The sequence below is a fragment of the Bombus terrestris genome, chromosome 6 (genome assembly GCF_910591885.1).
Source record: "Bombus terrestris chromosome 6, iyBomTerr1.2, whole genome shotgun sequence".
NCBI classification, from domain to species: Eukaryota; Metazoa; Arthropoda; class Insecta; order Hymenoptera; family Apidae; genus Bombus; species Bombus terrestris.
In genome coordinates, this window is record NC_063274.1 from 16,586,840 (window position 1) to 16,612,657 (window position 25,818).

The 25,818-nt window shown below is 29.3% G+C and overlaps 3 protein-coding genes across 7 annotated transcripts; 2 read left to right on the top strand and 1 right to left on the bottom strand.

Annotated features, from left to right (window-relative positions):
* Positions 1-46: 46 nt before the first annotated feature.
* LOC100649042 (vitellogenin receptor) lies at positions 47-13,895 on the top strand. 3 transcript variants are annotated; one of them, XM_003402655.4, is made up of 32 exons: positions 47-113; positions 805-871; positions 964-1,091; positions 1,435-1,578; positions 2,128-2,233; positions 2,327-2,476; positions 2,592-2,708; positions 2,868-2,993; positions 3,208-3,423; positions 3,600-3,771; positions 4,033-4,234; positions 4,337-4,528; positions 4,602-4,722; positions 4,822-4,962; positions 5,247-5,499; positions 5,636-5,838; positions 5,920-6,072; positions 6,388-6,515; positions 6,595-6,719; positions 7,187-7,389; positions 8,082-8,257; positions 9,675-9,919; positions 10,151-10,458; positions 10,631-10,870; positions 10,984-11,136; positions 11,371-11,516; positions 11,624-11,715; positions 12,503-12,740; positions 12,823-13,000; positions 13,086-13,383; positions 13,442-13,562; positions 13,621-13,895. In XM_003402655.4, exons 1-32 carry the CDS (start codon positions 96-98, stop codon positions 13,738-13,740), a joined length of 5,280 nt encoding a protein of 1,759 aa, XP_003402703.2. In that variant the 5' UTR covers positions 47-95; the 3' UTR covers positions 13,741-13,895. The 3 variants fall into 3 exon arrangements, with proteins under 3 accessions (XP_003402703.2, XP_020723551.2, XP_048262570.1); XM_048406613.1 differs by having other exon boundaries at positions 80-98; XM_020867892.2 differs by lacking the exon at positions 13,442-13,562.
* Positions 13,312-16,605, bottom strand: LOC100650384 (glutathione synthetase). 2 transcript variants are annotated; one of them, XM_012319037.3, is made up of 12 exons: positions 16,436-16,605; positions 15,857-16,040; positions 15,710-15,785; positions 15,508-15,632; positions 15,399-15,441; positions 15,255-15,328; positions 15,034-15,198; positions 14,781-14,934; positions 14,615-14,722; positions 14,224-14,513; positions 13,981-14,154; positions 13,312-13,518 (listed from the first exon to the last, which is right to left on the bottom strand). In XM_012319037.3, exons 2-11 carry the CDS (start codon positions 16,030-16,032, stop codon positions 14,028-14,030), a joined length of 1,338 nt encoding a protein of 445 aa, XP_012174427.1. In that variant the 5' UTR covers positions 16,033-16,040; positions 16,436-16,605; the 3' UTR covers positions 13,312-13,518; positions 13,981-14,027. The 2 variants fall into 2 exon arrangements, with proteins under 2 accessions (XP_012174427.1, XP_003402715.1); XM_003402667.4 differs by lacking the exon at positions 16,436-16,605 and adding an exon at positions 16,163-16,425.
* A 552-nt stretch (positions 16,606-17,157) lies between these two features.
* Positions 17,158-25,706, top strand: LOC100651706 (far upstream element-binding protein 3). 2 transcript variants are annotated; one of them, XM_012319035.3, is made up of 14 exons: positions 17,158-17,475; positions 17,949-18,027; positions 18,233-18,433; positions 19,057-19,186; positions 20,332-20,580; positions 20,702-20,873; positions 20,984-21,190; positions 21,289-21,472; positions 21,554-21,711; positions 21,822-21,936; positions 22,018-22,179; positions 22,260-22,477; positions 22,562-22,844; positions 24,678-25,706. In XM_012319035.3, exons 1-13 carry the CDS (start codon positions 17,392-17,394, stop codon positions 22,817-22,819), a joined length of 2,217 nt encoding a protein of 738 aa, XP_012174425.1. In that variant the 5' UTR covers positions 17,158-17,391; the 3' UTR covers positions 22,820-22,844; positions 24,678-25,706. The 2 variants fall into 2 exon arrangements, with proteins under 2 accessions (XP_012174425.1, XP_003402727.1); XM_003402679.4 differs by lacking the exon at positions 24,678-25,706 and adding an exon at positions 23,936-24,639.
* The last annotated feature ends 112 nt before the right edge of the window (positions 25,707-25,818 follow it).

The following is a 25,818-nucleotide window of genomic DNA, read 5'->3' on the forward strand; positions in this document are numbered from 1 at the left end:
TCATAACAATATGTGTATTATTAGAAAAACGACCTCAACTACACAACTTTGGTACGGTCTCTGTAACGGCCTTTAGTTTTCGTTTAACAGTCGTAATGGTAAGAACACCTCTCGTAAGTATATCGAAACGAAATATTTTATCTTAGAAACCTTTTATACCTATTCCATTTTGTAGTTATGTTATAAAATGTTAATTCCGCCAATTTTATTATAAAGAGTACCTAATTCAAATCATATTCCGTAATTTTTATTAGGAGTTGGTGTAGTTAAAACAAAGTTTACTTAATTTAATGAAAATAAGTTCCACCTGTGATATCATTTTTGCAGATCTAAGTTTGTATAATATACTTAAAATCTACATTTGTCAGTGTATCGGATATACTGATTAGTATTTTATTTATTATTCATATTGTGTCATTTACGAGGTTCTCAAGCATTTATAATATTTGAACTTGTATAAAAAACATAAATGAGAAGATACAATTAGTAATACACAAAGAACATTGGTGCCGTTGAAAAGACTAACCGTCGAAAAATGATACGAAGATGATTTGACCCTCAAATTCTATCATACTTGCGTTTTTCAACTTATGTTTACTTCATTGTGTTGTAACGCTTGAACTTTTGCTCTCATACCTGTTGTATCAATGATATAAAAACCAAATATCTTTTAATTAGTTTTGTACGATGACCGTGGCATTCTAGCGATTAAACAAATTATGCCGGTGAAGACTTTAAAATAATAAGAAAATATTTTCGATTGTTTAATGAAAATGTAAATTAATTCGACAAAAATTATTTCAGATTATGTATCGCAAATTGTTCGTACTTCTGGTTGTAAGTATCTTCAACCCGCACGTCGATACCGCAGGTAACTTTCATCGTACATATTACAATTAGATCCAGTAACAATTTATTTCTAGCGCATTCTAATTTATACTTTTTTTACCTTTTAATTTGAAGCTATAGGCTGCGAACCACCGGATCTCTTCTTGTGCTCGAACAAAAAATGCATTTCATCCATCTTTCGCTGCGATGGGGAAGATGAATGCGGTGACGGTTCCGACGAAACGGATTGTGAAGGCTACCAAGTATATATTAATTCATAATTATCATCAAAACGATATTTATAATAATATATTGCTTATTTTTATATTTTTTGTTATTAAAGAATTGTGTAGTTAAATAATTTAAAATTATTTGCAAGAGATTGCAAAATATTCCACGTCTAAAATTTCTCAATATGTTCCATAAGTCGATAGAGTATTATACATTATATGATTGTATTACATATATATTTATTTTTATATTGTAAATTATTATTTTATTCGGAACTGTATATTTTACAACGAAATGGTTTCTTATATTATATATATATATATTATTCTTATATTATACTTCTAATATGTAACAAAATCAATTTTTTTATTTCAGCTTCAAAACCTTGAAACGATTCGTTGCGCTATAGACGAGTACCAATGTTCCGATATTCATACTTGTATACCGATAGAAAAATTCTGCGACGCAAAAGAAGATTGTTCCGATGGCAGCGATGAGTACGATGGTTGCGTAAAAGATGTGAGATCGCATTTAAATTTTGACTTCTTATCAAATAACAGCATAATTCCTAGATCAGTACTCCGAGAATGAAAAAATATATAAGATTATTTATGTTAATTATAATATAAATTGGATTAAATATCAATCGATATTACAGATTGAAGAAATTCATTACAATTATTCATAACTTTCATTTATATATGATGCAAGTATCAAGCATTCCATAATTGATCAGCCACTTATTATTTTTATTTTAGGCAATAAAGACGTTAATAAGATATATTCTTTTTGTCTCAATCTATAGTAACTTGAATGCAAAAATAAAATATTTAATTTTCCTGACATATTATATTCTAAATGAATTTGAAGATTACATAATAATAATAATAATAATAGTAATAATAATAATAATAATAATAATAATAATAATAATAATAATACTTTATTGTACATCAGACTTTACATATGTTACAAGGTGGTTCTTTGGTACAGCAGATTGACTTACTAATTTGAAGATTATACGAATTACAAATATTCTTCTAATCGATATATTCTCAATTATTGCAGGTAAATTGCGACGCATTCAAATGCAAAGATGGCCATTGCATAAGAAACGAATGGGTTTGCGACGGTATCCCAGATTGTCCGGATAAGAGCGATGAAGAAAAATGCGGTAATTTTTCTTCTTTTATTTCCTTAAACTATATTTTGATGTTAAATAAGATCTACAAGTGTCAAACTTATATTGCTGTTTTATAATCCATAGAGAATTACATGATACCAGCCGATCAATGTAACAACGAATACGATCGATATCTGTGCAAAAATAAAAGATGCATTTCTCTGAACGCAACTTGTAATGAGAAGGATAACTGCGGTGATAATTCAGATGAAGATATAGATGCATGTATCAAGGGTAAGTAATAGTGAAGAAGATATTGTTTCGATTCAGTAATATAAAGTCTGATGGCAATTTTTGAGCCAAGCCTTGACAATTTAACAGTAATAGGTTTAATTATTTCAAATCATAGCTGATGCATCGTGCAAGGAAGCAAGGTGTCAACATAATTGCAGGAAAACACCTGAAGGTGCTCAATGTTCGTGTCGACCAGGTTACAAGTTGGTGAACAACCAGACCTCATGCGAGGGTGAAGATAAAAGATTAACAATCTATTTTTTCTTTTTACTGAACTAAATCTTGATTACAGACAAATATTCAGATCTGATTTAGATTCGAGTTAATTATCAAAGTCATGATCAAGAAGAAACTACAGAGTTATTTTATATACATATCTATTATTTTATAGATGTGAATGAGTGCGGTAATTACGGAATTTGCGATCAAGAATGTATCAATAGCGTTGGATCTTACACATGCTCATGTCAACCTGGTTACAGTCTGAACGATGACAAAAGAACTTGTCAAGCCGAAGGTAAATCTTTTCTCAGCTTTGTACAAACAAAATTTTTTAAAAATTTAATTCTTATCTGTGATAGGTTCTATATTCTGTGAATGATAGAACAAATAGAAACAGTAAAAAGGAAAGATTTTGAAAGATAAATACCTTCTTGAAAGATAAAAAGCCTCATTTTCTTAAGTATCTACGTATTTCTAATTAGTGTCTATTTTCTATTGTTTATCCACAGGTGGCGAAGGTTTGATGATGTTTTCAATTAAATCTGAAATCCGTGGTATTTATCTCAATTCTCGGTTGTATTATCCGGTGACTCAAAATTTGCAACACGCCGTGGCCATTTCTTTAGACGCGAATAATGTATACTGGTCCGATATCGAGGACGGAAACGAAGCGATAATCAAAAGTTTAGAGGATGGTTCGCAGCGAGAGGTCATTGTTACAGCAGGTAAATTATGCATATAAATCGTATTCTCAAATTACTCTAATCTTTCCTACTGTACTTTATTACAAAATTTTAATTTCATTAGATCAGATTGATACTCACATCTGAAGTTTGCATGTACGTTACTTATTTCCTTTGTTGCTCATTTTCTTATATATGTATATATATATATCTTCAAGGTTTGAGCAGCCCCGATGACATGGCAGTAGATTGGGTAACAGGCAACATATATTTCACGGACGGTGGTTATATGCATATCGGAGTTTGTAACAATGATGGTTCTTATTGTACTGTTATAATAAAAGAACAAAACGATAAACCGCGAGGTCTTGTTTTATTACCGTCCAGTGGGTAAGTGCATTTCAAACGTAAAAAACTGAACAATTGAGATTCAAAAGTATTTTCAGCATCTGAATAAATAAAGTATTTCAATCTCCTAAATATCTGTTTAAAAAAAAATTATGAAATTTTATATTACTACTTTTATAAAATTGCCATATCTTGGTTTTATCAGCTTTTTATTATACTTTCTGTAATTAAATGTTCAAAAAGTAACACAAGTTAAGGAATTTTTACAAGTTCAAAATAAATAATAAAATTATGTGTTTCCAGTTTAATGTATTGGTCCAAATGGGGCATGGATTCATGCATATTGAGGGCAGGGATGGATGGAAAAAATAACACTGTGTTAGTCAGCAAAGATTTAGAATTGCCAAACAGTTTATCTATCGATTACGCGAATGAAAGATTATACTGGATAGACGCTAAAGCAAAAGTAATCGAATCGGTACGACTGGATGGTACAGATCGAAAGGTATATTTCACATTTCTACACCGAACATTAGAACAATGTTCGTCTGAAGAACGATAATTACAGTAAAAATTATTTACTCGCTTTTTATTTGTACCGTTTTAGGCCATATTAAAAGATATAGCAAAGAGGCCATTTTCATTAGCTGTGTTTGAAAATAAGTTGTACTGGAGCGATTGGATATCTAATACCATACAGTCATGTGATAAATTCACTGGTAAAAATTGGGAAGTTTTAGTGTCTACAAACAGTACTATTTATGGCATACATATATATCACTCTGTTTTAAAACCCAAGGTAACTCTATGCGTTCATTTCTTTCTTTCTCGCCAATTTATTCATAAATAAATGATACAATATTCGATAATAGATGCCGAATCCCTGCAATTCAAGTCCGTGTTCTCAATTGTGTCTATTAAACTCAGCGAATAGCTATACTTGCGCTTGCACATTGGACAAAGAATTAAATTCTGATAACCATACGTGCCGTGGTAAGTTGTATTATTGCTGTAAACTAGTGAATTAAATATAAGACGTAACTTGATATTTAATAATTAAATAAATATACACACGAATTAAATAAATTTCAGCGGTCAAGAAGAAGACGCATTTAATTATCGCAGCAGGAAGCACATTCATAGACTATTATCATGAACTGTTGGGAAAACCGAAAATTACTACCAGCGACACATTAAATCACGTCACTGAGGTTGCTTATAATCCTCTTACTGGTACGATTTTAATAATCGATTATTGACAAACATCCTACTTATTCCAATAGACAAACCATGATATTTCATATAACAAAAATATATTTGTTACTCTAAACACGCGGTCGAAACCTTTCAAAGTCGAATAATGTTATTTAACGTGATTTTATTTAAGCTCATAATGACATCACAACGCTTTAATGTCTATAAAAATCATCAAGCATATATAACATTTATATCGTTATAGTTATATAACATTGCTACTTTCAAATATTTTCAATATTATCGAACAAAAATCGACACAGGTGGTTTACTAGCCAGCGATCAGCTAAGGGACAACATTTTCCATTTTAACATGCAGACTGGTGAAGAGAAAAGCATGATGTCTATTGAAAACGAAATATTAGGTGGAATGGATTTCGACTACATCGGAAATAATCTATATTTGTCGGATGTGAAACACAAAACTATCGAGGTCCACAGCCTGAACAATAATGAGAAAACGATCTTCTACTTCCAAGACGAGCCTTACGATATTGCACTTGTACCTGAAGAAAGGTAATCATTTTTGTACATGAATCGCAGAAAGACAAATGAATTTCGATATAATTCTATATACATGTCTTTTTATTTTAATTTGCTAAGCATTATGGTAGAATCTTTATGGAAAGATCATTATGTGATGATGTTTTAGTATCATGATGGTCGTATTCAGAACGAATGAATTGTATCGCATAGACCTGATGAACATGAACGGGGTTGGTCCAAGAGTCACGATCGAAGGGAATAAGACACATTTAATTGGACCGAAAATATCTCTGTGCTACGACAGAGTTCTGAAACTATTGTTTTGGAGTGATCAAGGCACTGGTCGTATTGGTAGTACGACCATTCCGGGTTTGTATTTCTATCATGATAAATGACTAATATTAATGACTATAATATAGATATAAATATAAATATAATTAAATTTTTTAGGTTTCGAAACATATATCTTCCGCACTGGATTACAGGAACCCGTGAGTCTCACTGTTCTTAGTGACTATGTGTTTTGGACTCAATATAAATCGAACAAATTATATTGGACCAACAAAAGTAACACACAGCAATATCAGAAGCATATTACATTAGGTGAGTAATATGAAATAAGTTATAAAACTCTTTGATAATCAATTATTAATCAACGGACCCGAATCGTCAACCATAAACAAATATATTGTCTAGATCGTTGATGAATGGATTTATCTTATGGAATGAATGCATAATTTTAACTAAGTTTTCTCCATTCTTAGCATTTTATGCAATTAAATAAAATAATAATGAGATATAAAGAGAATAAAGAATACAAATAGCGATTAATCACACAATCCAATTTATCGTATAAATAATCGAATATAAAAAAAAAAAGAATTATACCAATTATACAGAAACAATTGTATCTTTCAGAAGTACCTAAAGACTTGAATAGAATGCAGTTAATAAGTTTTCACCGAACATACATAGAAGAGCACCAGTGTCGCAACAACAACGGAAACTGTTCTCACGTGTGCCTGTTATCTAATGCTGATTCATATGTAAGCTTAGAGTGTTTGAATAATACGATTTCTTTGAGACCCGATTATCCTTGTACTTATATTTCATTTAAATTTTCAGATCTGCGCGTGTCCACCCGACATGATGCTGAACGTAGATAATCGAACGTGTACTCTTCAAACTGCATGTAATGCTGGCGAAATAAAATGTGGAGAACACGATATATGCATAAAATCCCATCAAAGGTAAGATATTATTATCTTGAATGGTTCAGCCATGGTATTTATCAATTTATAAGTGTATTCTGTAACTTTCCATGTCTATTAATCATGAATAGATAAAAGTTTAATCTCTGAAACATAGTCACTGAAATTCTTACTTCATGGATAATTACTATTTTGTATTTTTAATATAGGACTTGATAAATCAATCATATCAAACGGATTGTACGATGTTCAATTGATTTATAATTTTAAGATCACTTAAACAATGGAAACCATCAGTCTGCGTTGGCATTCAACACTTGCTAATTCATGACTGTAACATGACAATAAAAATTATTTCATACCTTTATTGGATAAAAATATACGAATTCATCTTATTTTATTTTGATATGCAGAATATACCTGTAAATTTGAAAATACTACTATCATTTATATTTTATACTTAATATCTGCATGCGTTATTAAACTTAAATATTTCGCAACAACAGATGCGACGGAATACAGGATTGTCCTAACGGTGAAGATGAATCAAGTATTTGCGATGAACACCATTGGTCAAGGTGCAAGCATGAGGATCAGTTTCAATGTAAAAACGGCGACTGCATAAGCAAGACGAAACGTTGTAATTCCCACTACGACTGTGTCGATCGATCGGATGAGGAAGGCTGTGATAAAAAGGAATGCGACTCCAGTAAATCAAAACCCTTACTAAATCTTATTTATAACGTGCTTATTGTCTACAATAACAAGACTGTCTAAACATTTAGAGCACACGTTATAAGCGATAAATTATATACTGTGTATATAAAGCGAACGACAATGTAGATCAAATTGAGAGATCAGTAAATTAAACTATTAAATAGATCGAATATTTATTTGAATCAATAAATTAATATTGTTTAAAACTATCGTGTTGTTTGCTTAAACAATCGTAATAAAGTAATCGTAGCTGAAGTCACGTTATTAGTGATTAAATGAATTGATAACATCTATTCATAACTGATTTCAAGCTTGAAACAATAGAAAGACGACTGAATTTATCGATTTATATAAGGAAAAATTAACATTTCTTCTTCCCGTTTTTATATTTCTATACACATACTTCTCCTTCAACTCTGACTCTCGCATGGAAATAAAAATAAATATCCGATTGATTCTCAGTTATATGCCTTATCAAGATCATGTTTCGATTCTTTTTCGATCAATTTATTCGACGCGATAAGATATCTCGAGCTCGTGTAAACGAGTCGAATAATGCTATTGTCATAAGACATCAACATCGAAAAACTATGTTCGATATGTATGCAGAATGAAGGCTGAATAAAGGCCTTTGTCGTACTCAAGCGGCCAACAATTATTCACGATGACTCTAATATCTTCCAGATGAGTTTCAATGTCACGAAGGGGCTTGCATATCGAAATATCTCGTGTGCAACGGACAAAGTGATTGCACCGATTTTTCGGACGAACTTAATTGCGACAAGCACAAGTGCGATGGCGATGCCTTCGCATGCGAAATCGGGACTTGTATACCCAAAACGTGGAAATGCGATGGAGAGGTGAGTCCAAACTTTCAATTAGGCTTCTTTACATCAGTACCTTATGAAACATTCATTTTTTACGTGTATATTATGCACTATTGTTTATTTTTGTAATATAACAACGTATAATGCGTTGTAAGTTAAAAACAATGCAACTGTATTTTTCTAATGCACTTAAATTGTACTTAAACGGAAAACGAGAAAGATGAATCTTATTACACTATCCATTTTCTTTGTTGATTATATCGTAGTTGATACTTTCCTCAAAAAAGAAAAACGGCAAACGACAACTTGGTCATGTATTCTAACTCGTTTAATGTACAAGCTGTATAAAAAATAAGTGTAAAAACTACTGTAGCATGATTCTACACTCCTAAATCGGTGGAGATTTGTAAAAAGATGTTCGTGCAAAAATTCTCAAAGGAATCATGGGCTGCAAATGCCCTTCCTGTCAGAAAAAAATATTAAAGTTTTAATAATCCTTAAACTGGTTTAATTCATAATGTGTTTACATTTAATTATTCTCATTTAATGAGAAAGTAGGAATAATGGTAAATCTCTATGTGCAGGAGACATTCCATGATAATTCAATTTTCAGCGGCTATGTTAACAATTTGATGATCAAAAATTAATATTGCGGCATTTGAATACAGATCGAGCCCGCATCAATTATCGTAAAGAAGAATAGGTTGATTATCGCTTTTGTTCGTCCTTATCCACTATTAGACCTACATAAAGTAGTTCATCGAATAAGAATCAGTCACGTGACAGTGCGAGGAATAATCAGAGAAAAAGATTTACGGCTTTAAAAAATTCGCCGCGTTCAAGCACTACAGGCAAATGACTATGCTACTCGACAAAGCTTTTGCCATGCTATATAAGTTGCCCACTTTTTAGAGTGTGTATTATTTATGGATGAGAGCGGTTCCTCGAATTGTAGCATCCTCAATCGACAAAGTGCCAGGATTTGGACTTACAGAAATCCACAAGCAGCGATGTTGAAAGTTTCGATCAAAGACGATTATTGGAGATCATATTATCGCCCCTATCTTTTTGCCTACATCATTGCCTACATTTGCATACGTAACAAGTGCGACGTATTTGCGATTTTTATGTTCACGTTTCCTAAGCAAATTACATGAGATCCGAGAATGCAGAATAAAGGCACTGCAAATAAAGCCAGTTTAAGAATTATTAAAACTTCAACATTTTTTTCTCACAGGAGGGGCATTTGCGACCCATAATCCCTTTGAAATTTTCTCTCCCTTTGAATATTTTTTTACAAATCTCCACCGATTCAGGAATGTAGAATCACGTTACGGTAGTTTTTACACTTATTTTTTATATATCATGTACAATTAATTAAAAAGTAAACCCAGCCTATTTCGTTAAAATGTTTAGTTGCATAATTATTTAATTCCGCATGTGGATAAAGGCTGACTGTCCAGACGGTTCCGACGAGAGCGTAACATGCCAAAGAAACGCGTGTCCAACCGAGATGTTTACCTGTTCCAACGGTCGTTGCATCGATTTAGTGCTGAAATGCAATGGAGTCAGTGAATGCGAAGATGACAGCGATGAACAATATTGCAAAGAAACGGGTAACAGAAATTATGTCAATTGTACTGTAGATCAGTATAAATGTCTCAACACAGAACTGTGTCTTCCGAAACAAGTCAGGTTAGTCAATTTAGCACTATTATTTATTAATTTTGTAATTATTTTACATTCATTTTCTTAATCAATTTCTAAGACTACCACATTGCTTAGCATATGTATAGTACAGTAAATTTAAATTACGATGAGTTTCATTTAATTGTATATATCCATTTTTTAATAGGTGTATTTTCATCATAATAAAATGAAGAAAGCAAACAATTTGTCCGTTTTATTAACTTATCATTTTCGTAGATGTAACGGCGTTACAGATTGTCCAAAGAACGACGATGAACGTAATTGCCCTCGATGCCAAAAGGAAGAATACGTTTGCGATAATCAGAAATGCGTCGATAAAAGCTGGGTGTGCGACCGGATAGACGATTGTGGGGATGGGTCGGATGAAAAAGATTGTGACGGTGGTAATTCGAAAATAAGTGGCATCAGCATGAATTCTATTTGCAAAGAATTCAAATGTTCCAACGGTGCCTGCCTCCCCTTTGCCAATGTGTGCGATGGAAAAGTAGATTGTTCCGATCGAAGCGATGAATTCGGACAATGTGGTACGTACAGTGTAGACAAAAGAAATGAAAATATATCTTAATTGTAACTTTAATTGTAACTTAATAATAAAAGTATCATTCAAAAGCTCAATTCTAGTAATTGACAAATTAAATCAATGTTACTCTAATATGTGAACACAATAATTCACATTTAAAGTATATATTTTTACAGCAACTGCGTGTACCAAGTACAATCCCTGCACAAATATGTGCCACAAAACACCCATTGGTCCCGTCTGTGGTTGTAGAAATGGATATCAATTGAGTAACGATTTTAAATCCTGCGAAGATATTGACGAATGTAAAGACAATGTTTGTTCACAAATATGTTATAATACTAATGGATCTTTTACTTGTTCATGCCACGAGGAATACGTCATACGAAGCGATAAAATTTCATGCAAAGTGGCTGGTAAAGAAACACTTATCTTCTTAAGTTTTATTTTGTTTGGAATAATTAAATAATTATAGAGAATAGTTATAATAGGTGAATATTTTATACTGTAACGAATTATTTTATTGTAGGATCACAAATGGAAATAATTACTGTTTCTAGTGCTGATATCAGGAAGTTATCACCAAATTTAAATTCAATTCAAGTTGTTTATGAAGAACTAAATCATGAAATAAGCGGTATTGACGCGAACACGAGGGAAAACACTATCTATTGGAGCAATGGTAATCAAACAAAATTTACTTGTCTTAATGCATAAAATATTTTTTTCAAAAACACATTCTATCCTTAACGATTTAGCAAAAAAATTTTTTTGTAGCTCACTTAGGAACTAAATCATGCATATGCATTTTATATACAACGTACATACTATTGCTTTGATTCAAACATTTTACTAAATTCCTAATATAATTTTATTTCTTCATTTTGTTAAACTCTTAATACAATATCTCCCATAGATAACTTGGGCATGGTAAGTAAAATAAACATAAAGACCAAGGAACGAAAGACTGTTACCGGCCTTGGCAGACCGGAAGCTCTAGCTGTTGATTGGATTACCGATAACGTATACTTCAACGATAATGACTATTTTAGCAGTATTCAGGTATCGAATATTCATTATTCGCGTTCATTCGGTATCTGTATTTAGTATATATTTATATATTTATATATTTAGTATACTATGAAAATCTTTTAAATTTTAATTTACAGGTATGCAATCTAGAACAGCAGAAGTGTGCTAAAGTAGTACCAATCCCACTAAAAAACCGAGCAGTCTCTATTGCCATCGAACCAAAAGAAGGGTATGTTTTAATTAAGAAACTTATACCTCTTTGGCACCTAACATTTAAAAATGATTTCATTCGATTCTAAATAAATATTTATTTCATTTTCCAAATTTTATTATTATATAATATAATTTGATTATAAATTACTGTTAAGGTATAGAGAGGATTCGAATATACAAATAGTTTTCTTTATTCACACACAACAGCTATACATATATATTACACTGTGGAGACCTCAATAATCTTCTTACACGTACGCTTGTTGTCAACCGACTTCTCTACATTCTTCTAACCGTTTTCCAACCGCTTTTTATCTCAACTCTGACCTGGACGCCCTCTGACGCTTACACACACATTCACATGTATAGTGTAAATATATCATCTTCCTACAATTACAAATTATACAACATATTACAATATATTATGTATAAAATAAAATTTGGAAAATTATATATATATAATTAATTAAACAATAATATATATAATTATATATATATTATTGTTATATATATTATATATATATATTATCTGTAAAATTGAAGGGTTTAAAGAATACGATCGTAAATCATTCATCCCAAAGGTTTTAAGGCAATTTGAGACACGAATCACGGTGCTAATAAATTCTTTGAAACATTTAGTCATATGATTTATAAAATTTTAGTGCTGATAGTATAGTAAAGTATACTATCTTGTAGCTGTTTTTATATGTGAACATTTATTTTTTGTTATTATTCAATTATTATTATTATATATATATATATAATATTATGTATAATATTATATATATTATTATTCAATTTAGGTGGTTGTTTTGGAGCCAAACTTCTTGGGCATCTTACGATAGACCTATGACGGAAATATATCGATCCAATACAATGGGTACTAATATAACAGCGATTGTACATCGAGATCTTGGTATTGTCTTAGCATTAACTATTGATTATACACGATCCAGATTGTATTGGTCAGATACGTTTCATAAAAATATTGAGTCCTCGAATTTAGATGGTTCTAATCGTATTATAGTTTTAAACACAGATGTAAGTTCTACTAGATTATAATTTATGCAAGGAAGGTATTGTTCGAGATATGTTTATATTACTCTTATTTTTAATATCATAGGTTCATCAGGCTTTGAGCATTAGCATATACGAGGATTCTTTATATTGGTTAATGAGTACAACTGGTAAAGTAAAAAAATGCAAATTATACGGTGACAAATCGTGTGTAACGATTACCATTGGTATTTCAAATATCGAAAAGTACTTTATTATTTCGCACCCAATAAGGCAACCTATTGGTGAATTAAATAATTAATTGATTAACAAAATTTTTTTGTTATTTCCTAATGAGAAATACGTTCAAAATTCACATTTCTGTATTAGGAAAAAACACTTGCGAGAGACATAAATGCAGTTACATGTGTGTTTCGGGAAACAACGGACCCGCATGTATTTGTCACGATGGATACCCGAAAGATTCCAGAAATACTTGCATGGAAAATACAAATATAAAAATTAAATTTGATACGAAAAAAGCTGGCCGTAGAAACGGAAGTATTCGTTATCAACACGGGACCCTAATTGGTGTAATAATTTCAGTACTAACATGTATCGTAGTTGCGTCAGCCTACTTTTATTACCAGAAAATTAAACCACGCTTTTCAAAGAAAAATAATCTCAGGTAAATTAATCGATAATTCAATTTAGTCAGAAATATTAGCTTCTTATCCTACTTGCAGTATCCATTTCCAAAATCCATCATATCAGCAACAAAATGAGATCACACCCTCGCTCAATTATATTTCTGGTTTACCACCTGGAGAACATGAATACATTAATCCGATTATAGATATACAAAAGGTAAATTACTTACATCATATTCAGTTGTAGAAAACATATATGTTTTTTTTATATTTAGAATCACAATGAAAATATACCAGAGAAGGGCGAAAAACAAATGGTGAAACTTCTCAATTTCGATCAATCAGATGACGAATCTAAAGAATCTACTAATGGACAGGATATTCGCTTAATATAGTATAATATATATTAACTTTTGCTAAATTAAAATGAAATTCAAATTTAAGTATGTACATAATTATTTACCTACTTTATAAATATTTAATAATATGTAAAACCTTCATGTATATATCCTTTTACATACAATTAATAAAAACAGAATAATTAATAATATTTAATTATAATAATTATCATTTAACATTCTTTATTAACATTATTATATGTAAAGATATAATTCTATAATATAAATTTCTCATACTTTTGAACTATATCCGGTAATTCGCAACTATATGAATATCTTTTGTATTAACTAATTAAATAAGGACTATCAATAGCTCCAATTCCAGCTGCTATTCCTCCTTCATTTTCATTTGATGGTTTTGTTCTCAGAATATGTCCTACCTCTTCATTATATATAATATCATTATTACTTCTGTAAAATGAGAACTCAGTCACTCAATATAATTCCTAGAATAATTATGAAAGAAATATATTTTATTACCCTATAATGACACCATAAACACCAAGTTCTGATACAACATCAGAGAAATCTAAATGATTATCTTCAAATGGTTCATTATGACCACGTACAATATAATTCTTTTGCACAGGTGGATAAAAACGATCCATTAATATCCAAGCTGTTCTTTCTTCTGAATTTCTCATAGATTCTAAATGAGTCTTTATATCTTCATTATAAACATTGTTTCCACCTCCTTCCCTTTGTGGTTTTAAAACATACTTTTTAGGATCTGACATAGCATTATCAATTATTACTTCTGCTTCGTTATTCTGTTTACAATGCAGATCAGTATAAAAATAGCTTCAAAATCTAATATTAAAATGATCATATGTATAAATTACAATTGCAATTAATGTTTTCTAATACTTACAAATTCTAAAGAATAAAGTCCAGCAAATACCTCTTGTATTTGTTTTATTGTATTATCATCTTTTAAAAGCACGTTAAGTACATTAGGATAAGCTAAAGATTGTTGTACCTAATAAAGGTTATTTATTCTTTACACTGTTCAGAACAAAATTGAGTATTTTTTATACCTTTTTAGTACCAGCTAGATGATATTGTATTGATGGACATTTTATTGCTTTTGAACGTTCGATTAATAATCTAATTTCCCATTCTCGTTCAGTGGGGTAAGCTTCAACTTCATAACCAGAACGAAAATAAACTACAGAAACTTCTAAATCTCCACTAAAAATAAAAAAATATTTAATAATTTCTTATTTAGATATAAACAGTAAATTTAATAATATCTAAACAACTTCTCAAATATTTTATATAATTACATACACTATTAATTGTTTATTTGGTCCCAACTTTGCTTCAGACACTAAATCTCTTAAACTTCTTCTGATTATTTTAATATCAGGATTAATTTTAGAAATTTCAAATTCATGAAATCTCTGATCACATACATTATAAGTAATACTTTCAACAACAAATAATATTACAGCCCTATAATAAAATATGTTAATTATTTAACAGTTAGCTACCATATTTGTACTACTTACTTTTCATTATCATATAATTTCCATGCATATATTAGCCCTTTACAGAGTCCATTAATTGGATTATTTTCTGGGATCTAAACATCGTCAAAAGTTTAATAAGGATCAGAAGAACTTAATAAATATGGAATAATTAAAGATACCTACATTTTTTATTTTATCCGCATGTCCAACTTCTGATAAGATATATCTAAAAATGCATTATATTAGGATTAAACATAAAAAATATATTGCGTACTTTGTAACAAAAACTTACTTATGATACTGAGTAGTAACTGTAACTATTCCTCCAAAACTACTTGCAATAGTATTTAATTCAACTTGTTTAATCTGATTCTCATGTAACATGTAATCTGATCGAAGTAGACCAAGACTTAAAGTCTATAAGGGAAAAATTGCTTAGAGACTTATTCATCATACATTATTTAAAATAAATTTATATTATGTTAGTATTTTACTTGACTAAATCCTTCCTTATATATAGTTTCATATATGTTGAATAATTTTGCTGTAAATGGATCTGCATCAATTGTACTAAAAGATATAAAACAGTTATCTATAACACATATAAATACAAATACAAACAACTTATTATTTTTATATACCTTTTCAAACTTTTTATTAGAAAATTATTATCATGTGCAACCTTATGTATCAGTTCATTCAATAATACTTGTATACCCTTAGCTTTCTCAAAATTTTTCCTAGGAAAACTTGATGGTAATAAAGTAAATGGTAAAACTTGTACCTGATTTTTATTAAAGGATACTTTTGATCGCATACTAATACCTAGATAAAAATAAGTTAAATTTGAATTGTTTGATTTCAATAAAATCATTATTATATATTTTAAAGAATAAGAAACAATGAACCAGTTTTTTCGTTAGTTTGATACATCTATAAATTAATACCATGCATAAGGGCCCAATCCTTAGCCTTATCTACAACATTTTCTAATTCTTCCCTTGATAATTGTAATTGAATACAAGGTTCTAAACGTGAAGCTTCCATTGTCATATAAATTTAATAAAATATACGAAATTTCAAACAAGAAACACTTAAAGTCTGCATCAACTATCACTCAAAATAATTGTTGGGTAAGCGACTAGCCATATCTTTATCTTATGATTAAACATAATTTTACACAAAGACGAAACTACGCGTATGTGTAAACATATACGTACATAATGATGCAAATTCTTATCATATATTTCCAGTTTCAAATAAAATTAATTATTCATGTAAATATCACAATTGCAACAACCATAACATGTCATTATTTCCGAAAAATATTTCGATCATCTTAGAAAAGTAATTTTATTTAACAATAATAAATACATTATAAATTTTATCTTCCACATATATTGAAGTTTCATACAGATATATCTCATTTTTCATAAACAGTACCTATATATATTATTATTTTATAAATAGATGATACAATATTCGATAAAAATGTATTATTTAATATATATAATATATACATATATATAATATGAACATATGTATGTACCCGATGAAGAGCTATATACATGTATAGTATACATGTTACAGTATACATAGTATGCTAATATTTAAAAAGTGAAACATTTATCCAAACTTTATTTCTTAATTTCAATAAATATGTTTGCATTGATAATACTTAAATAGTACTAATTCATCTTTGCGTAATAGATATATGCATATATATATGTATATAATTCTACAAAATATATATATTATTTATTTATGAATTTTAAATATATGTCAACGAATAAAATTTAAATGTTATGGAAGAGAACTTTATTTGCCAACTTTTTTCTTCCAGTTATTCAGACATGCTGTATACATTTCTATTTCAAGCACTGTCTTCACTGATATGTCTTTCTGAAATAATTACCAGTCTTCAAAATATTGTATTCTATGACCGACGCTTGCGCTGTACTGCTCTTTCTGTGAAAGCACAGTTCTTTCAGTCATAAACTTTTGCTTTGTAATATTGTGTATTTTCAAAGCAATTTGTTAAAATATCTCTATCTTGTGTGAAATACGTTTTAAACCTCAGATATTAGAGTTAATCAAACAGAATTAATCATTAATAGCAATTTCCTGAAAGAAATATTAGAATAGTTTTATTTGTATCGCTGCTTCATGTTCCATCATGAGTGACTATTCAGCGGTTGCTCCGCCTCAGAATTTTAGTCAAAGCTCAGCATTTGCGGCAGCTTTGCAACGTGCAAAACAAGTAAGTAAATACATTAAGTTAATGCGGTTTAGGTTATGGTTAAATCATATTTCCGTAAGTAGGCCATATAACACTTCACACCTTTGTTAGAACCATACGTCGACTTTTATCATCAACAAACAAAAATCTCATATCTGTATGAGTAATCGCATTTGTTTCGGTTAATGGTGTTCTCTTTGAACGTTTATTGACTTAATTGGAAATTATAAAAAAAAAGAGTTCGGAATGTTTACACGATATTCATAGTGTTAATAAATTTTAATTTACAGTGTTTATTTGTTTTATTTAATTTGTGTCATTTATATGCACATAATTCATATATGTATGAATTATATATTTTTAATAAATATAGTAAAAAACTTTTTGATTTTTAAGTTATTCTATAATTATTAGCATTGTCTTTTGATTTATTTATATTAGTTAAATATATTTGGTTTCAATAAGGCATGAATAATTTAAACTTTTTGTTTTAGATAGCTGCAAAGATTAATCCAGCTGGTGCTCAAAATAATCAAGATACAAAGTTGAAACGTCCCCTTGAAGATGGATCAGGTAATATTATACATATATACAATAAAAATTTGTTATAAAGTTAAGCATAGTAAGAATTGAATTTAAAAAGAAAATGTATATATATAAAGATAATACTGATACGATACATATTTAGAGTTTCTTTAAGTATAACAAGAATTTTACTATAAGATATCAATAGAGAATGAAAATAAACTATATTTTTAACATGGATTCATGACTTTAGAACCTGAAGCAAAAAAAATGGCATCACTGGTATCAGACCCATTAATGGGACTTCGAGGCCCAGCAGGAAGTAATGCATTAGGGGAGTCAATTAATCCAACAGGACGAACAGGACAAGCAGGATCTTCAGGAGGACCAATTGGAAATGTAGGAGGTATTTGTAATGAAGATATCAGAGTTCCAGATAACATGGTTGGACTGAGTAAGTAAACATTTATTTGTATACAGGATGACAAAATAGATGATCAAATTTTGATATTGTATTTTACTTTTCTTAAGAATGAAGATAGGTCATACAAACATAAGTCCAGCAACTTTTGTTTCTGAGATATTAAACGCTTCTTATTATACACTTAGCATTATTTTATTAATTATTAGCATTTTATAAAATTACAGGCATTGCAAGCGCAAATGAAGAGTGTTTATAACTCAGAAAAGCTCCTAGACCTATCTTTATGTAATCCTTTTTCAAAATAAGAAAGAACAGAATATGGTTATAAAATTTGACAACTTACTTCAGTATACTATCCTATATATATCTTCTTTCTTGAAAAATCAATTGATACACAAAAAAATATGTTTATATGTTTTAGATATTCTCGATATCTATGCATTAAATTTAAATCAAAAAGTACTATTTTTTGATTTGCAATTAGCATTATGTTATATTTTAATACTCTTTTATGAATCTTGTAACTACCATAGAAGAATTTACCAACATTAATGACAACAGATTTAATGTAGTTTATATAAATTCGAACTAGCAATTAAATTAACATAATGAGTTTGACTAGATTATCATAATTAATAATAATATCTTTACAGTAATTGGCAGAGGTGGAGAACAAATAACAAGATTGCAGAGTGAAACAGGATGTAAAATACAAATGGCACCAGAAAGTGGTGGGCTACCTGAACGTCTTTGCACATTAACTGGCTCACGAGAAGCTGTCAAGTAACTTGTTTTTCCCTTCTTATTTCGTTAATTTCAACTATTTTGTATGCAATGCAATTTCCACTTTATAAAGTTTTGCCTAGAACAAAGGATTACTTCGTGGTGTTATGTCAAGTGGCACTTATTGATCACACTCATAATGCAAAATATATATTTTACATCTGTACATATACTTATGTATATATACATACAGTTATATATATATACATAGAAAGAAAGGAAGAAAGAATTATATGTGCATATATATAAATATGTATTTACATATATGTGTGTACATTTTATAAACACATATACAGGAAAACAAACCTGCTATCCTCCTTATATTTGATATATACGAAATTATTAGATTATTATTAATTTAAATAACAAATTATCCACCTAGTTCCACTGTAAAATCTCCTAGAAACACCTGAAAGTATCAACTATTTGACAAAATGGTTTAAAAATCTACATTGTGATGTTGTAATATATAATTATAATGCTTTATATACACTGACTGTACTCATTAGAAAATGTGCTGCAAGCACAGATAGTACTGGTGAAATATAGTTTGCGTGTGTTTAGTATACTCCATATGCTATCACTTCATGTTAACATGCATTTCTTAAATGTAGGTTACATGCTTTCGCATATTGAAATTGTCAAATGTTTTACAGAGTCTTTACTTAGCTCCTGGATGTGAATAGCGGGCTCATACTTGACTTTACATACGCTTCAGAATATTTTCTCATTGAGAATTTATCAATAAGTTGTGGCTTTTAATTTAATAATTTTGTACTTACTAATAGTTTTTTGCTTTCAATAGGATATGGAGAGAAAGAAGGAAGGAAGGAGGATAGGATATGCATGGGGACGTGTTATTCGCAACAAGAAGAGAAATTGAATTTTTATTTATTTAAATCTGCTTATAATTAAGCCTACGACATTTTAACATGAAATTTAATTTTATTATACACTTAAGAAATAACTCTTTGTCCAACAAAATGTTAATGTTACATTCATGACTTATAATACCTTGGCACACAGTAGACATCACATCATGTGTTGCAAACAAATTACATTACTGTACATTAATAGATTATATTATAATTCTAACTTAGCATTATTCACAATTACATTGCACATTTAAATTGTGTGTGTTTCAGTCGCGCAAAAGAGTTGGTATTATCAATAGTAAATCAAAGAAGTAGAACTGAAGGAATTGGTGATATGGGTGGAAGCAGTGGAGGATTAATGAGTCATTCAGGATTTGTTGAAATAATGATTCCTGGGCCAAAAGTTGGTTTAATTATTGGAAAAGGCGGAGAAACGATAAAACAACTTCAAGAAAAATCTGGAGCTAAGATGGTTGTTATTCAAGAAGGTCCTTCTCAAGAACAAGAAAAACCATTAAGGTAATAACAATTAGAATTTAATTCTTTATTTTTTGTTCCTTTTTTGTGTAAAGGAGGATCATTTTTGAAATGTAAGCTGCTTTAAGAGATAGTAAAGCTATAGACTCTTTTTTTTATATAGGATAACTGGTGATCCACAAAAGGTAGAATATGCTAAACAACTAGTATATGAATTAATAGCTGAAAAGGAAATGCAGATGTTTCATAGAGGTGCAAGAGGAAATGATAGGAGTGGAAATTATTCAAATGATAGTAGTTTTAACCATGGTTCTGGAACCACTGATGGAGTGGAAGTACGATATCATATTTTTTTTATAAATATTAGTAATTTCTATCTATAATTAGAAACTATTTTGTAGTTATGATCGTATTTGTATAAACAAATATTGTATTTAATTATTAGGTACTTGTTCCAAGAGCAGCAGTAGGTGTTGTTATTGGTAAAGGAGGAGATATGATTAAAAAAATACAGGCAGAGACTGGTGCAAGAGTTCAATTTCAACAGGGACGGGAGGACGGCCCTGGGGACAGAAAATGCATAGTGTCTGGCAAACATCAAGCTGTAGAACAAGTGCGTCAACGCATTCAGGAACTTATTGATAGTGTAATGGTAATTGTTATATCTTTTCTATATTGTGCTATCACATCTTCTTTACATTTCATAAAAATAATATTATCTTGATTTCAATGTTTGTACTTATTTTTTAGAGAAGAGATGATGGTAGAAGTAATATAGGAGCAAGAAGTGGCCCAAGAGGCAATGGATTTGGCAATAATCGTAATCCGAATGAATATGGCGGATGGGATAGACGTCAAGGAGGACCTATGCAAGATAAAATAGAAACAATGTTCACTGTTCCATCTTCGAAATGTGGTATTATTATAGGAAAAGGTAAAATTATATTGATTTTTATAAGTATATAAGTTAAGTATCCTCAATGTTAGAAATATTATGAGCATTTAATTACTTTAGGTGGTGAAACCATTAAACAAATAAATCAGCAGACTGGAGCACATTGTGAACTAGATAGAAGAAATCAAAGTAATGAAAATGAAAAAATTTTCATAATTCGTGGAAACCCTGAACAAGTGGAGCATGCAAAAAGAATATTTAGCGAAAAGTTAGGCATGGTAAATATTTGATAATACAATCTCTAAATATGTATAAGAAAATTACAAAAGCTCAAATGAAAAATATTATTAACTTACTTAATAACTCACTGATATAAATTAAACCAAAGGCTCCAGCTAATACGTCATTTACTGGTACACAAGGAGCAATTGGATATAATCCAACTTGGAATGCTGGAACAGCTTACCAAGCCTGGCCAAACCAACCTCAAACTACTGATACAAGTAAGTATGTTTACATTTACTTTGTAAAAAGACGTAAGTACTCGATGCATATATTCTATTATATATTATACATTGATTAAGGTACAGCAAGTCAAGCTCCGGTTCAAGTAAATCCACAAACAGGACAACCAGATTATAGTGCACAATGGGCAGAATATTATCGATCATTAGGTATGCATAGAGAAGCAGATATGATTGAACAACAAGCAAAACAAGGAAAACAAGATCATAATCAACAGTCAGGTGAAATATTATAAAAATGTAAAAGTCAGGCAGGTTGATACAAAATATGAACATAAAAAGAAGTTTATTTTTACATTTAGGAAATACACAAAACCAAACTAATACATCAACAGCTAATACTGCTGGTCCAGCACAACAACAGCAACCACAAACACAACAGCAACAGCAACAACAACAAACTGGAGCTACACAGAATGGAGGTCAGGCTGATTATAGTGCACAATGGGCAGAATATTATAGAAGTATTGGTAAAATAAAAGAAGCAGAAGCTATAGAAGCTCAAATGAAAGCAGGGAAGGTATGTTAATTATCACAAATATGAAAAACTATAGCACAATGGATTGTAATATATAAAAAATAGTAAATTTTATATTTTTATTAGTTGGGAATGCAAAACAATCAAATGGCTCAAAATATGCAACAAAGTATGCAAGGTCAATCTGGTCCAGCGAGTGGGACTCCTAATGCATTTCCACAAGCTTACGGCAGTTATCCAACAATAAACGCTAGTTCAACTCCAACGGGTTATTATGCAGCGGGAGCTGGAGCTACCACACAGCCACAAACTGGTCAACAGAATCCGTCTTTTCCAACGGGCTATCAAAACTATCCTTACTCACAAACAAATACAGAAAGTTAAACTTCCATCAGGAAAAATATTAGCTGTAAGTATTTATTATTTATGTACCATAAATAAACATGCATGAATTATTAGAAAATTGTATGAGATAAAAGTTTTAGCCTAATAATATGCCAAGGAGATTTCTTGGTACAATTTTCCTACTTTCAATTTTATTTTATCTTTTAAATACTTTACAATGGAAGATCCAAGAATTTTGAGAAACTAATGATTGTTTTAATTCTTCTCTTTTTTTCATATCTTTTTCCTTTCTTTGTATCATACAATTTTTCTAAATATTCATTTATATTAAGTCAATGTAAAATCGAGTGCAATAAAATCATGCAGTTTTTACATATTGTGAAATATTTGAAATTATATAATTATATAATGTATACTAAAGTATGTAAAGTATATAAAGTATACTATAGCTATACTATAATTTATTCCTAAATTACTCATGAACCCAGAAAAATATTCATGAAATTCAGAGATATAAACTTATTATAGTGAAAACTCTAATTTGGTGAAATACGAAATTAGTAATTGACATAAAGAGAGAGGGAAAGAAAGAAGTTGATTTATCTTTTAATTAATTCTGACAAATGGAAAGCATTCATCGAAAAAGTTGTTTACAAATTTATACATGATTTCTATAGTATAGACTCTAAAGAAAATAAGTACAATAATTCATATTTCATGAATATTGTATATATTATGTATATTTATATATATATTTACATGTTTCAGTACAAAACAAATTGCGATTAAACAAAATATCCCCTTCTCTACTTAGGAAAAATTGTTTTCTGATATAATACACACAAAATAATTTGATACAACATGATTGTTTGTGCATATATTAATCATATGTTATTATGTTCAATCACTTACATTTATATTGGCTTGATATATTTATTGTTTATTATGAAAATCAATGGTGTAAGAAGAAGGAAATATCATACCCACACTGATAACTGTTGATACTTTCAGGGAGATAAATGTTTGTAAAAATGACAAATCTCTATGATATTTTAATGTTTTATTTAAATATTAATATGATATATTTTACACCTTTGAAAGTACATTTACATTTATATATGCTTCATGTGTTTTATTATTGTTTGTTTATTTCAGATAGTTTTCAGATAGTTTCCCATCAGGATGCGGTTAATGCCTGCTGTAACTTCATATATTGTTTACAATAAATTACGATAGTTGATCGCTTCGCAAAATCCATAAACTTTAAAAAATGCCACTAGAACCAACTATGTTTTGTTTATACCATAATATTTTGTGTTCTTTTATAACATAGATATATACATATTGTAGGATACTCATGGTTTTAATTTTAAGTAACGAGAGAAATGCCAGAATTTAACATTATATGATATTAACATGATGTCTACTTGTGTTTTACTTATAATATTGTATGTATTTTTGTTCCATAACATCTGATTGTAACATAAGTTGAAACTGGCAGGTGAAGCAGCAGGTGAGAAACAGGAACGAGGAATCTGCAACAAAATATCCATATTATGCTTCCCATTTATCATTAAAGATACTAAAAATTATCCTTAACAATGTATTGATAAGAAATACATTTAGATAATTATTTCGATATATCATTATTTATGTTTCACTGGTTCATTCATGAAACATTTATTCTTAGCGAATTAGGGAAACTTTATAAGTATAAAGCTGGCTATAAAGACAGCTAAAATTCGTTTCTATTGTTTATGAACTGTTTTATCTATTATGTATGCATATGATACACATATGATGGTCTACGTACACATATATGCTATTATAACAATACTAAATACAATTTTACCTTGGTTTCTTTGCTTTTTCTTGTCATATACCACTACTATTTTAGATTTTTGGAGCAGCCAATTGTAGGAATGTTTACCTGTTCTACGATAAATTTCATCAGGGGATCTACTATTTTAAGACTTTCATTCAGCATTCTGTGTGTTTATATTCAAAGGAATCAGGACCTGCTAAACCAGAGAATAATGGATGGCATATCAAATTACATACATTATTTGTTATATATAACTTATAGAATATGTCTTATATATTATTTACTAATTTTCACAAATATATTAATTATAATAGACAATTCTACTAGTCATATGTAAAACTAAGTTTCAAATCATGTAAATTTTATCAAAATTGAATTTATAAATTTTTGTCATCTACAATATTCAGATATTTTTTCTACGTATTTATATTATGTTAAGCATACTTGTAAACATGACTGGCATTTTTTTTTTTTTTTTTTTTTTTTTTGTTATATATTTATTGTTTCTTCATATATGATATTTTATTTCCAAAAACAAACTAATTGTATAACTGAATTTCAAATGAGTAATGTAAGAATGTTATGTGTATACTTATTGTTTCATTTTTTACTTATAAATTGCATAAAAATTTTGATACGTAGTATTGGATGTGTACTAGATACAATTTCAAACAGAACTTGTTATTTACATTTTTTTAATGTTGTGATTTACGCTTGCAATGATAAAAGAAAGTATTCAATTTTATTAAAAAGTAAATGACAATTATTATTATATATGTATTGATACACATATACATAATAAAATTATTTTTTTTACCCATACATATTTTTATGTATTTTATAAATACATTATTTTCTTGTACGTATCAAACATATTTAATTTTTCAGGATCAAAACTTTATTTGTTTTGTATGCTTGTATTTGTTGGTAATATTATATTATACTTAAATATAGCTTATTTGTATGATTGAATATCTATATGTACAAATATATTTAAACATAGCCCAAAAAAGCATGATGGAAAGAAAACTTTGTATAAATGTACTCTTATTAAATTACAATCTCTACATCTAGGTAGTGTAAATATAATAATGACCAAAGTACAAAATGAATTTCGCTTTATATTTTTTATAGAGTTGTATAATATGAAAATTCAAATTTTGATTTATCCTTTTTGTTACAGTTATGAATTAAACCGGCAGTGATTTGGTAT